The sequence below is a fragment of the Podarcis cretensis genome, assembly GCF_951804945.1.
Source record: "Podarcis cretensis genome assembly, chromosome: 9".
Classification (NCBI taxonomy): domain Eukaryota; kingdom Metazoa; phylum Chordata; class Lepidosauria; order Squamata; family Lacertidae; genus Podarcis; species Podarcis cretensis.
The window spans coordinates 59161527-59176831 of NC_137178.1; the positions used below are offsets into that span (position 1 = coordinate 59161527).

The following is a 15305-nucleotide window of genomic DNA, read 5'->3' on the forward strand; positions in this document are numbered from 1 at the left end:
AGCCCCTAGCTGGGGTCTACAGTGGTACAGTCCAGACACAGGTTTACCATCTTATTTTATGCTTGTGAGAACTCGGTCTAAGTCGGTTTAAGTACTTAATTCGTTCCGGAGGTCCGTTCTTAACCTGAAACTGTTCTTAACCTGAAGCACCACTTTAGCTAATGGGGCCTCCTGTTGCTGCTGCCGCCGGAGCCCGATTTCTGTTCTCATCCTGAAGCAAAGTTCTTAACCTATTTCTGGGTTAGCAGAGCCTGTAACCTGAAGCGTATGTAACCTGAATGTATGTATTTAGTTGTACAGTGGTACCTCGGGTTACAGATGCTTCAGGTTATGCGTTTTCGGGTTGTGCACCGTGCCGAACCCGGAAGTACTGGAACTGGTTACTTCTGGGTTTCGGTGCTTTGCGCATGCGCAGAAGCGCTGAATAGCAACCCACGCATGCGCAGACGTGGCGCTGCAGGTTGCGAACGTGCCTCCTGCAGAGATCAGGTTCGCAACCCGAGGTTTCCACTGTATGTAATTTAATGAGCATTTGAGCACAGTTTAATTAGCAACCTTATTCATTAATATCTGGAGTGTAAAAAATCCCCATAATGCTACTTTGTAGAACTCAAGTTGTCTGTTTTTGCTGTAGTAACATTAGAAACTATAGCAATATTTGTTTTTTTCAACTATACTTAGTAGAGATTATTGTGTGATTTTTGCTGTGTCTTGACTCGAGTTTTATTTATGTCCTGAACTTTATTATGTGTTAAATTCTGTACTTTGTATGTTTCTATGGATTACATTAATAAAAATGGGGGAAATCAGAGATGACTTCACAGATCATTCAGGAACCTGCAACATGAGGATTTCCTTTTTCCGACAATTATTTTCAAACTTGTATTTTGTATGCTGTCCACCAGGTGGCATCAAGCACTACACTTTTTTAAAAGGCTACTGCAGTTCATGTCAAGAACTCTTTCAAAAACCTTCCTTTGCCATCCGCAACAAGTTTTGCTCCACAGATAACATTATTTATATACAGCTGTATCTTGGAAATCAAACAGAATCCATTCTGGAAGTCTGTTTGACTTCCTAAAGCTTCGAAAACCAAAGTGCGGCTTCTGATTGGTTGCAAGAAGTTCCTGCAGCCAATTGGAAGCTGCAGAAGCCCCGTCGGACGTTTGGCTTCCAAAAATAGTTCACAAACCGGAACAGTCACTGTGTTCGTGAGCCAAAACATTCGGGAACTAAGCTGTTCCAAAAACAGCAAAAACCAATGACCTAGAATAAGAATTGATTCAGGAAACAGTAGCAAAAGTGCTCCTTCGTTGGACAATATTGTATTTATGTGCTCAAAAAGTCTTACTTTTTCATACATAGAAATGTATTAGTCGAACCTGTATCATTCTGAGTCAGTATAGATCAGGGGAAGGGAACCTCTTCCAGTCCGAGGGCCATATTCTATCATACATTAACTTTTGAGGGCCGCATGAAAGTGATGGACAGGGCCAGAGCAACAGACGCAGTTCTTACCTTTTTATACAGTAGGTGACATTCTAGCCATGCAAAAGCCATAGGTTTACACACACACACACCTCTAACCCAGGCATGCAACAGACATTTTCACAGTTCAAGGACACATTCAGAAGGAATAGCACTTGGGGTTGCGTTGAGCAAGGGAGATCAGGGGAGTCCTGGGGAGAGTCCCAAATGCCAGGTAGAGAGGTTCCCCTGGTATAAGCAATACTGAGCTGCATCTGTGACAACTTCCTGTGTACCTACAAGTGATGAATACTGGTTGGATCAAACCCATGTTTTCTTTACAAAAATTAAGGGTGTTAGGAACTTGTTTGCTACAGTGATTCTGACCACTCTTTTGCACAGCGCTCCGAAAGCTCTGACTAAAATCTCCTCTGGGATTTATCAGAGGAAAAATCATACTACTGTTTCCTACTCAGAGGTAGGAAGGAACTGGCCTTGGGAAGAGAGAGTGTACAAAAAGCTATACAGTGGTACTTCTGGATGAGAACAGGATCCGTTCTGGAACGCTGTTCGCATCATGAGCAGAACACAACCCGTGTCTGCACGTCTGCGCGGGCCACGATTTGCCACATCTGCACATGCATGCGACGTCATTCTGAGCGTCTGCGCATGCGGCAAAACCCAGAAGTAACCCGTTCCGTTACTTCCAGGTCGCTGTGGGACGCAACCTGAAAAGATTTAACCCGAAACGACTTTAACCCAAGGTATGACTGTACTTTAGAGTTTGGGTGTATCCCCCCTGGCTGCCTTGCTGAGTGAATGGTCATTCCAACACAGGTAGGTAAAGGACCTCTGGAAGGTTAAGTCCAGTCAAAGGTGACTATGGGGTGTGGCACTCATCTCCGTTTTCAGGCTCAGGGAGCCGGCAGACAGCATTTCCGGGTCATGTGGCTAAACCACTTCTGGTGCACAGAACACCGTGGTGAGGGCCAGAGCGCACAGAAATGCTGTTTACATTCCTGCCGTTGTGGTACCTACTTATCTACTCGAGGTGGTATGCTTTCAAACTGCTATGTCCACACAGCAATACTTGAGCATCTGGCCATGTGAGGTTTTTATCATGCTTGCACAAAAACAGGATTTTAAAGTATCTAAATTAAAAAGGTAGCTTTATTAGTAAATATCAAGAAATAAAACCAATGATGCAACCGAGAAACGAATCCACAAAGTAAATTGTAGGTGGTATTCAACTAAGTTTTACTCAGAGGAGATCCAATGATATTAAAGAACATGACTAACTTAAGTTCATTACTTTCAAGAGGTTGAATACCACCCCTTGTGGTATTTAGTCCAAACACTTCAGTCTGGTTTTCCCATTTGTGGAAGTTTTAATCAGCTGCACTTATGATTTTAGAAAACTACTAGGCTAAAAATCAGCATCCACATATTAACATCTGGATCAGAACCTTAATGGAAAACAATTCACCAGGCTGCATGAGTTCTGACCCACATCTTAATGGGGAAATGCCCCTATTTTCCAAAATGATGATCCCATACATAGGCTTTTTCTTTGGAATCCCTAGGCTGCAATCCTAACCCCATTTAAGGTAAAGGTAAAGGTATCCCTGCCTGTACGGGCCAGTCTTGACAGACTCTGGGGTTGTGCGCCCATCTCACTTAAGAGGCCGGGGGCCAGCGCTGTCCGGAGACACTTCCGGGTCACGTGGCCAGCGTGACGAAGCTGCTCTGGCGATCCAGCACCAGCGCAGCACACAGTAACGCCGTTTACCTTCCCGCTATAAAGCGGTACCTATTTATCTACTTGCACTTAAGCGTGCTTTCGAACTGCTAGGTGGGCAGGAGCTGGGACCAAACGACGGGAGCTCACCCCACCGCGGGGATTCGAACCGCCGACCATGCGATCGGCAAGCCCTAGGCACTGAGGTTTTACCCACAGCACCATCCGCGTCCCTTAACCCCATTTACCTGGGAGTAAATTCAACCAGACTTCCTTTGGCGTAGACATGGTTAGGCTTGCGCCATTAGTCAATCAAGCCTAGAAGCTTGGAGCTTGTTGTCCTTTTGCAGATTTGGGATCAGCCAGTTGGAGAAACTGGCCTTGAAGCATATCTTTATAGGTGTTGGATTCATTAATAAAAGGCAAATTGGGGAGGAAAGGAAAAACTACTTACCAAGACAAGTTGTTTCTTACAACTACCACTTAACTAGGCACTATGCTGGGGGACGGAGCCCTGTGGCAGTTCACTAGCTTTTTCCTGGAAGCTAACTAATTCAGCTAACTAATTCCCATGGGCTGCAAGAAGATCAAAGCTATCCATTCTTAAGGAAATCAGCCCTGAGTGCTCACTGGAAGGACAGGTCGTGAAGCTGAGGCTCCAGTACTTTGGCCACCTCATGAGAAGAGAAGACTCCCTGGAAAAGACCCTGGTGTTGGGAAAGATGGAGGGCACAAGGAGAAGGGGACGGCAGAGGACAAGATGGTTGGATAGTGTTCTCGAAGCTACCAGCATGAGTTTGATCAAGCTGCGGGAGGCATTGGAAGACAGGAGTGCCTGGCATGCTCTGGTCCATGGGGTCATTAAGAGTCGGACACGACTAAACGACTAAACAACAACAACAACAAAACTAATTCAGCATGCTATGAAGGCAATTTTGAGGCTAGTTTTAATTTATAGAAACAAATGCATCAAAATCTAAAAGGGAGGCTCTGAATTTGCTGGTAGGATGCAATAAATTATTTGAAAACTGTCCTAAAAATAATTTTAGCCACCATGGTGCTTGCAGGCTAGATATCTACCAGGCAATCTAACCTAGGTATGCGCTTCAGGAAATCGTAGGGAACATCAGCTCACAACCAGCCAAGCAAATATTATGCAGCCATCAAATGGCAATTCGCCATGCTCCAAATGAAGCCTGGCTTTGTAACCCAATAAGTAATGGGGAAGGAAGGAAAGGTAATAGGGAAGCAGTATATCATCATAAAACCAAATATGAAGAAGCAAAAGTTTTATAAAGTGAAAGTGCACCACATTGCAATTGCTGCATTGTTGATAAAACTGTAGATTTTTGCAAACAGGTTTTTGGTTGTTTTTTAATTTATCCGATCCATCCAGCTAATTAAAGCCTGCTGTTGCTGGGCAAACAAAAGTGGTGCCAAGATGTAATTTGGCTGATGGATGAATAAAAAACTGGACTGCTCGGACAGTCCATTTATAGTAATGAGCAGAGACATTAGAGAAGTCGCCCTCCTGTCGCTTCTCTCCTATGATTCACTCAAAATTCAACATCAAGCTTACTTACCACTGATAAAGCATTTGAGTATTCCCATTTTAAAAAGAATTTATTATTTTTGGTTGGTGTTTTGCTGCCTCGGCAGAGTCCTGCTCTACGTTACAAAGTCTGCTGACAAACTGAAAATTTAGAAATTCCAAAACTGCACTCCCTCCGTCTTGGTGACAAAACTGCCTGTTCTGAACCACTGAATATCTGAGTGCTTTATTAACTAGCATGCATGCATAATCAGCCAACTCATTTGCCAAAACGGCAGGTCCTGACCCAATAATGCCTCTCTGTCCCATCTGCCCATAAACAAGGTACGATATCTTACCTGCCACTATATATCACAATTTCACAACAAATATTGTATTCCGAGAACAGATGCACAAGCAGTAGACTGCCTTTGTGATACTTAGGGAATTATCTACTTAATGTAAAATGGTCACAGTGACACATTGCTCAAATGAACCCATTCGGTCCATGATCGGTTGACATTCCTGCATTTTACGGGGCTGGACTAGATGACCCTCGTGATCCCTTCCAACTCTACAATTCTATTATTCTAACCAATAATTCCACCATCTCAGATTGGGGCTTAATTGGGATTGTGAGCCTTCCCATTATGCCTGACCATTGGCCAGGCTGGGGCTAATGATAGTTGCAATCCAAAACATCTGTAAGGTACGAGGTTTGGGAAAGCTGCAGTAGATGATTATCCTTTCCTATTCATTGGCTGGCTGTATAAACCTTACAACTACTATTGGCTAATACTGTAATGTAAAAACATCTTTGGATATTGTCCTTAAAAATCCATGTATTCTAGCAGCAAAATCTTGGTTCTTTTTAAAAAGAAGCCTCCCATTTCTCTCCACCACCCCCACAAAAAAAGTTGATTGCTTTGGAATTCAATTAAGGAAGACAATGCTCTTCATCAATTGTCTGTAGAATGACAATACATGAGACAGCCTGAAGCTTTAAGTTGCAGGCACCAGATTCCTATGCTAATGCACAATGAATGCAATTATACCAACTGGTCAACCCTGAATAAGGAGATATTCTCCAATTGATAGTAAATAATGTTGCATTGTACCTTCCACATTTTAACAGTATATTGTTGACTTTTTTCTGAATGTCACACAAACCATGTGAGCCAGGTGAAGTCACTAAGCTTTGTAAAATATCTTTTAAAAATATTTATATTCTAGCTGAATAAAAATATGTAAATCAGTTTCTGTTCACTGAATTAACAATGACTTCTAACTTTGATTTATTTAACTGTCCTGGTGATTAACCCACAGTGTGAAACAATAGTGACCCCTCTAAAAATGAGCTGGAAAATGATTCCCTGTTAACTGCCAAATTTATCTGCCAGAAACCAATCAGACACCGCTAAACAAATGAGTATTAGTTCAAAACCAACCTTCCATTATAGAAAAAAGTTGCTTTACCCTGAAGTTGGAGAACATGCTTAGAGAAGACCAAGATTGTGTTTAAAGCAAAGTAGTAGACACAGGGAAGAGATTAGGGGGTTGTCAAGGAAAACCAGGAGACGATGAGTCCAAGGGAATCTGGAATCCAGAACCAGTATGAAAATGTTCAAGCTCTGCAGATCAGAGCTAACACAGAGGTGCTAACAGCAGAATACAGAGTTCATACTGTGATGATTACTCCAGCCCTAGCAGATAAGCTTTCTCTGCACCATGCAAACAAGACTTAAAAGTACCCCCACGTTCCCCAATGACAACAGCTGCTAAACATCTGTATACAGAAATAGGCAGCTTGCATAGACAAGCTGGAAAAAAATAACATATATGATTTCTCGCTACTCACATTTGCTCGCTCCTCCTCCTCCTCTGCAGTTCAGCCTTCGCTGATCTGCCACCAGCATCCTTTAAGTTTGTTCTGCACATGTTCTAACAGCTTCATGTTCGCTCGTGCTCGCCCTCTTTGCAAAGCCTCCAGATCTGTCTGCCAGCTGAATGGGGCTGGGCTGGGGGGACCTACCGCTACGTAGGCGACATTTATTTAATTAGTCTAACAAGGAATGAAGTTTGGGGTGGGTGAAAGGAAGGCCACCTGGCAGCCTGTAGATTTCAGAGTGGAAATGCCACATGTTGCCCATATAATTGACTACCTTCCCCAAGACGGCAGAAACCAAGACAACTGTAAAGGAATTATAGCGGTGGGTGCACACAATACTGAACCGATTGCCAGATTGCCAGACGCTCAAGTATTTCTTGACTGATTTTGCTCAAAGTGACAAGCTTTCAAGACCCCACAGCCTACATCAATCACATCGCGATTTAATCAGCTCATCTGCGCACGGATGCCAGAACCCTCCTTCCACCTCCAAAAATTCATTAAAATCTCTTGTTCCTGGCTGCTTTTACAAACATGAAAGCCACACACAAAAAAAGGAAGAGTTCAGTAAAATTTATTGCAAAGATCCACTCCTTGAAGGCAAAAAAAGAAATTCTTCTTGAAGCTCCTAACCTTCAACTCCCCGAAGGTGCATTGCAGCAATGGTAGAAATTGATTTAGTGAGAGGCTTCTATTAGGGAGAGTGCTGCTCTCATCAGGAAGTCCCTCCCCCCCTGCTGTAATCAATAATTTAAGCAAAGCCAAGAATCGTGTCAGCCAAAATGACCAGGGAAATGGCCTTTTTTTTATATAAAAAAGATATCTCTGTGGAATAGTAGTGAAATCCAATTAAAAACTGAATGGGAAATTTCTGCTGTTTTTTTTTTTTTTTAAATAACTCTGGGTATCTTTGCTTGCATACTGAAATGAGGCATAGTTTTTCTGTTCCCCCAAATTAATGGAATGATAAAAATGTTGTTACACAGAATATATTAAATCTATAGGCTGAGCATTTTGCCCACTATCCCCATCGCTGCCCCAATTTTTCTCAAAACAACCCTACATTTCATGGCTGCAATCCCGTCAAGGGTTTCAGAAACATCAGTCTCGCTGAATTCACTGAAATACCTATGTTCAGTAACACTGATTGACGCTCTAGTCTATACTGCCTCCAGGACGTTCATGTCCAACTGATTTTAGTACAGAATTCTAGACCTTCTAAAACTTTTTAGATGGAGTCCTGAGATGGAGTCATGGGATGGATTCCACTAATGTGGAAACTTTTACAAGGCTCCAAAAGCCCTGACCCAGCCCATATCACTGTCCTTTAATACTCAGGCCCCCTTGCTATGGGCTGACACCCCTCTGTCACATCAACCTATGATATTAAAACAGCTAAGACAACGGCTGCAAGACTCCTGACTGCAAAGTCCTAAGACTTTACCCTGGCCTTTGACACTTAAGATGCATGTATTCAGGGACAGTGGCGTAGCGTGGGGGGTGCAGGGGGGGCCAGCCACACCGGGCGCAACATCTGGGGGTTAGGGTTAGGGAGCGCAAATCCATGGGTTAGGGGGTGCAAATCCACGGGTTAGGGGGTGCAAATTACTTGCCTTGCCCCGGGTGCTGACAACCCACGCTACGCCACTGTTCAGGGAGCCAACTTATTCCTGTGATTTTAATTTTGGATTTTAATGTTCTGTTTTGAAAGATTGTTCACCCTGGGGTGAACAGTTAATAATAAAGCAATTTATTAATATTAATATTACTAATATAATCCATCAGACTAGATCAGCCAATAGCTTCAAGCAAGACAAAACTTTAGGAAAACCAGTCTCAAATAACCAACATGGTTAAGTCTAAATAACACACGAAGGAGTTAATACCATAGAGTAAACTGTCCTGCCATGCTTAACTAAGTCTACTTCCTCTCAGAGTGGTCTAAACCACTGAGCCTCTTGGGCTTGCCGATAGGAAGGTTGGAGGTTTGAAACTGTGCAACGGGGTGAACTCCCGTTGTTTGTCCCAGCTTCAGAAGCACACCAGGATCATTTCATACCAAGTGATCCAACTTATCTACCTCATGTCATCCAATTTTCTTAATATTTTGTACACTTGCTGAATAATCAAAACTAAGTTTAAATCTAAAATTTTAATTATTTATCTCATTCCGTTTGTGAGTTATGAGGGTCTGAAAAAAAATTAAATCACAATTTTAGCTGTGCCGTACTACACAAAAACCTTAGTAGCTCAGGCCAGAACTGAGATACGTCAAAACTAAAAACACCAATCCCTTCAGAACTTCATGGGCTTTAATATGATATGTCACATGATGGACTTACTTTAAATTTTACATTTAAGTTACAAAATCAATTTTTTTAAAAAATTAATATGATTTAGATTTTTCAAAAAATGTCTTGCTTATTTAACAGAAATATTAAATAATACCTGCTAAATTTCATCTTGGGATCTCAATGGGATCATATATATAAAAAAATTGTACATACACGTCTGCTTTATTGGTTTCTTTTCAGGATAATGGGTCTTCTTGGAGTAAAATGTAACGGAATAAAAAGACAACTATAATATCAGTTACTTCAGACATTTCTTTTGAAAGTTATTCAATTAAAAGGTGTCTGAAAAGCTAGTCAGGCTTTTCTTTTAAAAAGGTGTTCCAAAGCAGAGTGATAGCTTGCATGATAGAATTAACGCTTTGAAATAATTCTTTACTACTTCATTTCATGAACATTACAACAAAATACATATCACACAAAATTATTACACTGCTGGAACTGTTAACCTGGTGCCAAGATAACATCCCTTCTATCCAGTTCTTATTTTCAACAAATGAGGAATACAGAAAAAGAAGAAAGTTCTTCCTAAAATGACGCTTTGAAAGAATGAAAGTTATCAAGGGAACACAAGGATTTCATTGCATTGTTCCATCTATATCCAGTCCAACAGAAATTGTGACCAAGGTGTACAAAATATTAAGGAAACTGGACGATATGCAAGTACAGTGGTACCTTGGTTTGCAACCGCTTTGGATTACAACCGTTTTGGATTACAACCACATCAAACCAGGAAGTATGTGTCCCTTTTTCGGGATTACAACCCATTTTGGGGGGAGGCCCCATTGGTGATAGCTTGCCTTGGGTTACAACCTGTTTTGGTTTACAACCGGACCTCCAGAACAGATTATGGTTGTAAACCAAGGTACCACTGTAGATAAATAGGTACTGTGGTGGGAAGGTGAACGGCGTTTCCGTGCACTCTTGTTTCCGTCACGGTGCTCCGTTGCTCCAGAAGCGGTTTAGTCATGCTGGTATCATGACCCGGAAAGCTGTATGTGGACAAACACCGGCTCCCTCAGCCTGAAGCGAGATGAGCGCTGCAACTCCATAGTCGCCTTTGACTGGACTTAACCGTCCAGGGGTCCTTTACCTTTACCTTACTTCCCCCTCACCTTGGGAGAAACTAGATCATCAAGACTTTGTACTTCCCAGGCTACCTGAGAAGCTCAGCATGTGACGAGGTTTGAGCTACTTCCTCCAGCTCAAACTGCATGGCTCTCACCAGTCACTCAAGTTCCTAAACCAATCATTTAGGAACTTTCACCACCAAGCTCAGTTCTACTGCCCGTGAAACCTTTTCTGAAGCATATGAATCTGGCCTTTGAACAGTTTGCAAGTAAGCCATTTTTAACGTACCAAAGGTGTGGTCTTCTCCTACGCTGGGGAAGAGGGAAATTTTGGAAAGCCACATTTTAAGGGGACATTTTGGAACTCACTTAGAAGGGCCTCTTTTAAAGGTCTAAAAGCTTATATTTCCATGCTTTACATTGCTGTAAATTTTGACACAGTACTTGTCCCCAGTTTGGATTTTGGCAACCAGGAATTCTCATCAGATCCAAAGTCAAGGAAGATACTAGTAAAGTGAAAAGGGTGAGGAAGGGAGCTCAGGATATTCTAGGGAACATTGAAAGGTGCTCAGGTAATGCTTTGACATATGCCACCTCAGATAAACTATTCTGCAGTGTCACCTGACTTTTAAAGATGTGAATGTTCCATCATTTCTTTGTTTTCTTTCCTTTTCTTTGTACCTACCACCTGGGGCCTTTTAATCTGTTGACCTCATATTTATTAGTTATACTAAAGCTTGGGACCAATTCCTGTTTATGATTTGTTTTTTTGCTATTCATTAATCTTTTCACCCAGGGACGCAGGTGGCGCTGTGGGTTAAAGCCTCAGCGCCTAGGGCTTGCCGATCGAAAGGTCGGCGGTTCGAATCCCTGCGGCGGGGTGCACTCCCGCTGCTCGGTCCCAGCGCCTGCCAACCTAGCAGTTCGAAAGCACCTCCGGGTGCAAGTAGATAAATAGGGACCGCTTACCAGCGGAAAGGTAAACGGCGTTTCCGTGTGCGGCTCTGGCTCTGGCTCTGGCCAGAGCAGCGATGTCACGCTGGCCATGTGACCCGGAAGTGTCTCCGGACAGCGCTGGCCCCTGGCCTCTTAAGTGAGATGGGCGCACAACCCCAGAGTCTGTCAAGACTGGCCCGTACGGGCAGGGGTACCTTTACCTTTACCTTTACCTTAATCTTTTCACCCAGGCTTTTGGCAGGGGAATGAGTAAATTATCTGCAGGCTGCTGCTAAAGAGCTGCTGTAATCTTATCCATATGATACATTTAAACTACTCTTGTGCCAGTCATGGAGAATCCTGGGAACTGTAGCTTTTAAGGATGCTCAGCTACCATTCCCAGCCCCCTTAACAAACTACAGTTCCCAGAAACCTCTGAGATTGTTGAAGTGGCATAATAGTGCTTTATAAATATATGGTGTGTGCATGTGACCATTCTATTGGCATTTGCTGTATGCTAGAGGATAGCAGTTATTTACATTTTATTGTATAAAATGTGTGCTAAGACATAACCAGTTCTGCAATCAACGGAACTGATGAAGGGCAGGATATAAACTGAACAACTAAATTAAACAAATAAACACAATAAACACAACCACCAGACAATACAGATGTCTGTATCACAGCACTTGTTCCAAAGATGCTTTGTTCTCAGCATCAATAGGGGCAAACCTGTCAAGCGATCAATTTATCATCTGATAATGCCTCTGTCAACGGTTCAGTTTCCTACAATGCCTTCTGCAAGGACACAGGTGCAAGGAGAACAGAACACACAGGGGCCTCATGCTTCTTGTCCCCACACTTCATTATTTCATCTGAAATAATTATTTTGTGACATATTTCAGTTGGAGTTCATGGGTGGGGTGGGGTGGAAATCTATTTGGGGTAAGTCAGAGGGTTGCAAAAACAAGGCAATCCCAATCAGCACTCTATCTCACTAGGAATGACACTTGTAATTCCAGTTTCCCTCACATGTGAGTCAATTTGGAGGCTACTTACCTGATAGCTTTATCTTTTACGTGCCTAACATTGCTATTCAGGAAAGGAAATAAGGCTATGGGTTTGCCCCAGCATTGGGCATCCTCTTTGCATATAGCCATTGGAATTAGATCGCTTGCGCATTAATGCAACATTATGCAGAAGCACAGTTTTAAACATACTGAAGCACTCTAAATTTGCTAGATAGTCTAGCAGCTGCTGGATTCATTCCATTGGGAGGAATGGCAGCCCCTTCCCTTCTTTTTACAGATTTAAGTATCCACTTAGAAGCATATATCAAGTAGACAATTTTGGCAGGAATTCTATGCTGCTTTAAAAAAAATGCTGAAGCACAGATTTATCAGGCCAAATTCACTCATATTTCAATGTCTTGTTTCATAGCTTTGGGGAAACCTGAAAACCATGTTTTTAAAAGTGTGGTCTAAATTATGATAGCCTTCTCTTTCTTCTCTTTTTCCTTAGCAACAGATACTTGGGCTGGGGCCAGAGCGCAGCACCTCTGGGATATAGAGGCGCAGCAGAGGATTTAAGAGAAGGGATGCAAAAGGTTTGGAAGAGTAAGTGGAGAGGGAAGAAAGGGAGAAGCAGGGCATGAGTAGCAGCAGTGGGTGATTTGGGCAAGACCTGATAAATAACCAGGTTAATAGCAGGCAGCAACACTAAGATATGGGGTATGGAGAGGAGACAAAAAGATGGAACAAGGAGAAAACAACCCAAGAAGGGAAGGCTTTCGCTAGATCGCCCTCTGGGCTTGGAGTCAATCCTGCGTCTGCTTATACCTCATCTATGCAGAACAAACGCCAAGGGCCGAATCAGTGAGATGGGCAACGTCTGAAACATAACTACACAGGAGCATTATCATACACCAAGCTGTTGAGACCCTGTTTCCCCAAATGCAGCTGTTGTCATTTGAATCACACCAACATAACTCAATGGGGGGAAATGGCAGCATGTTGGCATAGCCAAAATGGCCACCATCATGTTGGAGAGGCTTTTCACACCAACAGCTTGCTGTGTGGACGTGCCATCACATGGGTTACAAACAAACCATAAAACTGAAAGTATCACTTGATACCTATTTGTGTGTTTCCATCACTACAAACACTCACAAGTTTGACAAATAAAAGCTGTGGGCGGGGGGGGGGGACCCATCCACTTTCTATTGTCTATAATTCACTATCTTCACATGATATAGACAGGAAAGCTAACAGTGTGACTTTAAAATGTATAAATAGACTAGCGGATTCTAAACAATCCCCATACCCCGATCAACGGCAGAAGCCCTTTATGCCATATCCCATTCTGTCCCAGAGGATCCCACAATCCTCAGGAGATAGAAGTCTGCATAGGAGGACTTTAGACATATCAGATACCCCGTCTTGTGGAAGTGTTTCCATTAGCAAAAAGCCAGAATTGGATGCAATCCTATGTATTACTGCAGCACCGCTTTGCCTATTGAAGATTATTGATTGTCAATTCTGTAACAGTTCAAAGCTCCACCCTAAAAATACTTATCAGGAAGCAAAGTCCCACCGAACTCAAAGCCACATTCTGAAAATAAATGTGATTAGGATTGAGCTGCCGCAATTTACATTTAAATGCAAAGCAGAAAGTACCAGGGAAAAAAGCTCCGAGTTTTAAAACAACAATTTCGTGTAGCAACTGGACAGAATCAGTAACACTGTCATTTGATCATTATTAACAGGCTAGCTGAACTTTCTTTAGTTTTATCACAGCCATTTATATGACCAAAAGAATTAAACTTTTCTTAAGGTGAGTTATTGCATCGCTAAAGGGTAGAAAGTCCCGCTATAAAGATAAAAACTTAAGCTCGGCAAAATTTGCAATCTCAGCTGCATTCCTTGAAGCCAACTGATATACTGGCCTAAACTTCACTCTTTGCAAGGATTTACTCAAGCGCATACCATTTTGCTTTCCCACACACCCACACCATACAAAAGAAGCATCTGTACCTGTTTCATCTGGGGAACTGGGAGATGCACTATCCTGAGACAGCGTTGTCCAACTAGAGTCTTCGTCGCTCGGAGCCAGGTTCTGAATCCTATGTAGCGCACAGTCTGTTTTGGCACCAGTTTTAGGATGATCCTTTTTTGTTTCCGGGCTCGACGATACGGTGGCTACCTGTCCATCTTCCGGACTCGCTGGCTTGTTTTGTTTCCGAAGCAAGCCGTCCCCGTTAACAATCACTGTGGATGCCTGGCTATTGCACTGCGAGGACAGTTTCTCCTCCCCTGCCACTTGGCTGTTCCCCAAATTCTGCTCAACGTCCCTTGCTGATGTCTCAAGGTCTGCATAGTAATTTAGGAAGCTCTTGGTTCTCCGGCGTTGTGTGGGTAGTATTTCGCTGCCTGAGGAATCCTCCTGGTTTGGCTCTTTCCCCTCCAACTTCTCAGAAGTTATGTTGATGCCTGCGGTAGTGGTAGGAGCGGTCAGGTTCTTGTTAGGATCCTGTTGCCCCTGCTCCGCTGCTTTCCTAAGCTGGTTCTCCCCATTCTTCACCAGCTTTATGTTGGAAGAATTGTTGCCCAGCAGGGGCTGCGCAGCAGGATCCGAAAGGCCCATGGCTGTCTGGATGTTAGTCAGTGCATATTTTTTCCTGCATTTTGGAGGGGTGCTGTTCTTGACTTCTGTGTGCTTGATTTCGGCATTCAGCAGCTCGTTGTGAGAGGAGCGCAGGTGGAGCGTGTTGGGTGGAGTGGCAGGACCGTTCCGATTCACAATGTCCGTCGCGCTGTTGCTTGCCATAAACCCTGCCAAGGTTTCCACACCGGAGTCAACTGGGGAAGTAGAAGAAACAAACACTCATGAGGTATTCTTAAGCATAATAATCAACAACAGGTGTTAAGTGTGCTTGGAAACAGGATTGAAAAGCCTGCATGCATATCCACCCATGAAATAAGCAGCAATGTCTTGAATTTAATGGCAGGTCGCAGATAACCAGAGGAGGGGTAAGGGTTTTAGTGAGCTCATTCAATACAGCTCTCCTTCATGGTCCCTAGGCGCAACCAGGTATGCCAACTCTCCAAAGCTTCATACAACTGAGCAGGGAAATTGAAAGGTTTATGCCAGGAGTGGGAAACTTGTGGTTCCAGATGTTGTTTGGACAACAGCTCTCTTCATCCTTGACCATTGGCTATGCTGGCTGGGATTGATGGGAGTTGGATCCCTGGCCTACCACATCTGGAGGCCCAGAAGTTTCCCTCCCCTGGTTCATGCATTCTATGTAGGGGAAGAACATGGCAAA

At 43.2% G+C, this 15305-nt stretch overlaps 1 protein-coding gene across 8 annotated transcripts in view; it reads right to left on the minus strand.

Moving 5' to 3' along the window:
• APBB2 (amyloid beta precursor protein binding family B member 2) overlaps positions 1-15305 on the minus strand; it is a 112263-nt gene that overhangs the window by 76051 nt on the left and 20907 nt on the right. For all 8 annotated transcript variants that reach the window (XM_079989691.1, XM_079989690.1, XM_079989688.1 and 5 more), the window contains exon 3: positions 14014-14838. In XM_079989691.1, coding sequence (XP_079845817.1) covers positions 14014-14838 — 825 coding nt within the window. The remainder of the gene's footprint in view (positions 1-14013; positions 14839-15305) is intronic.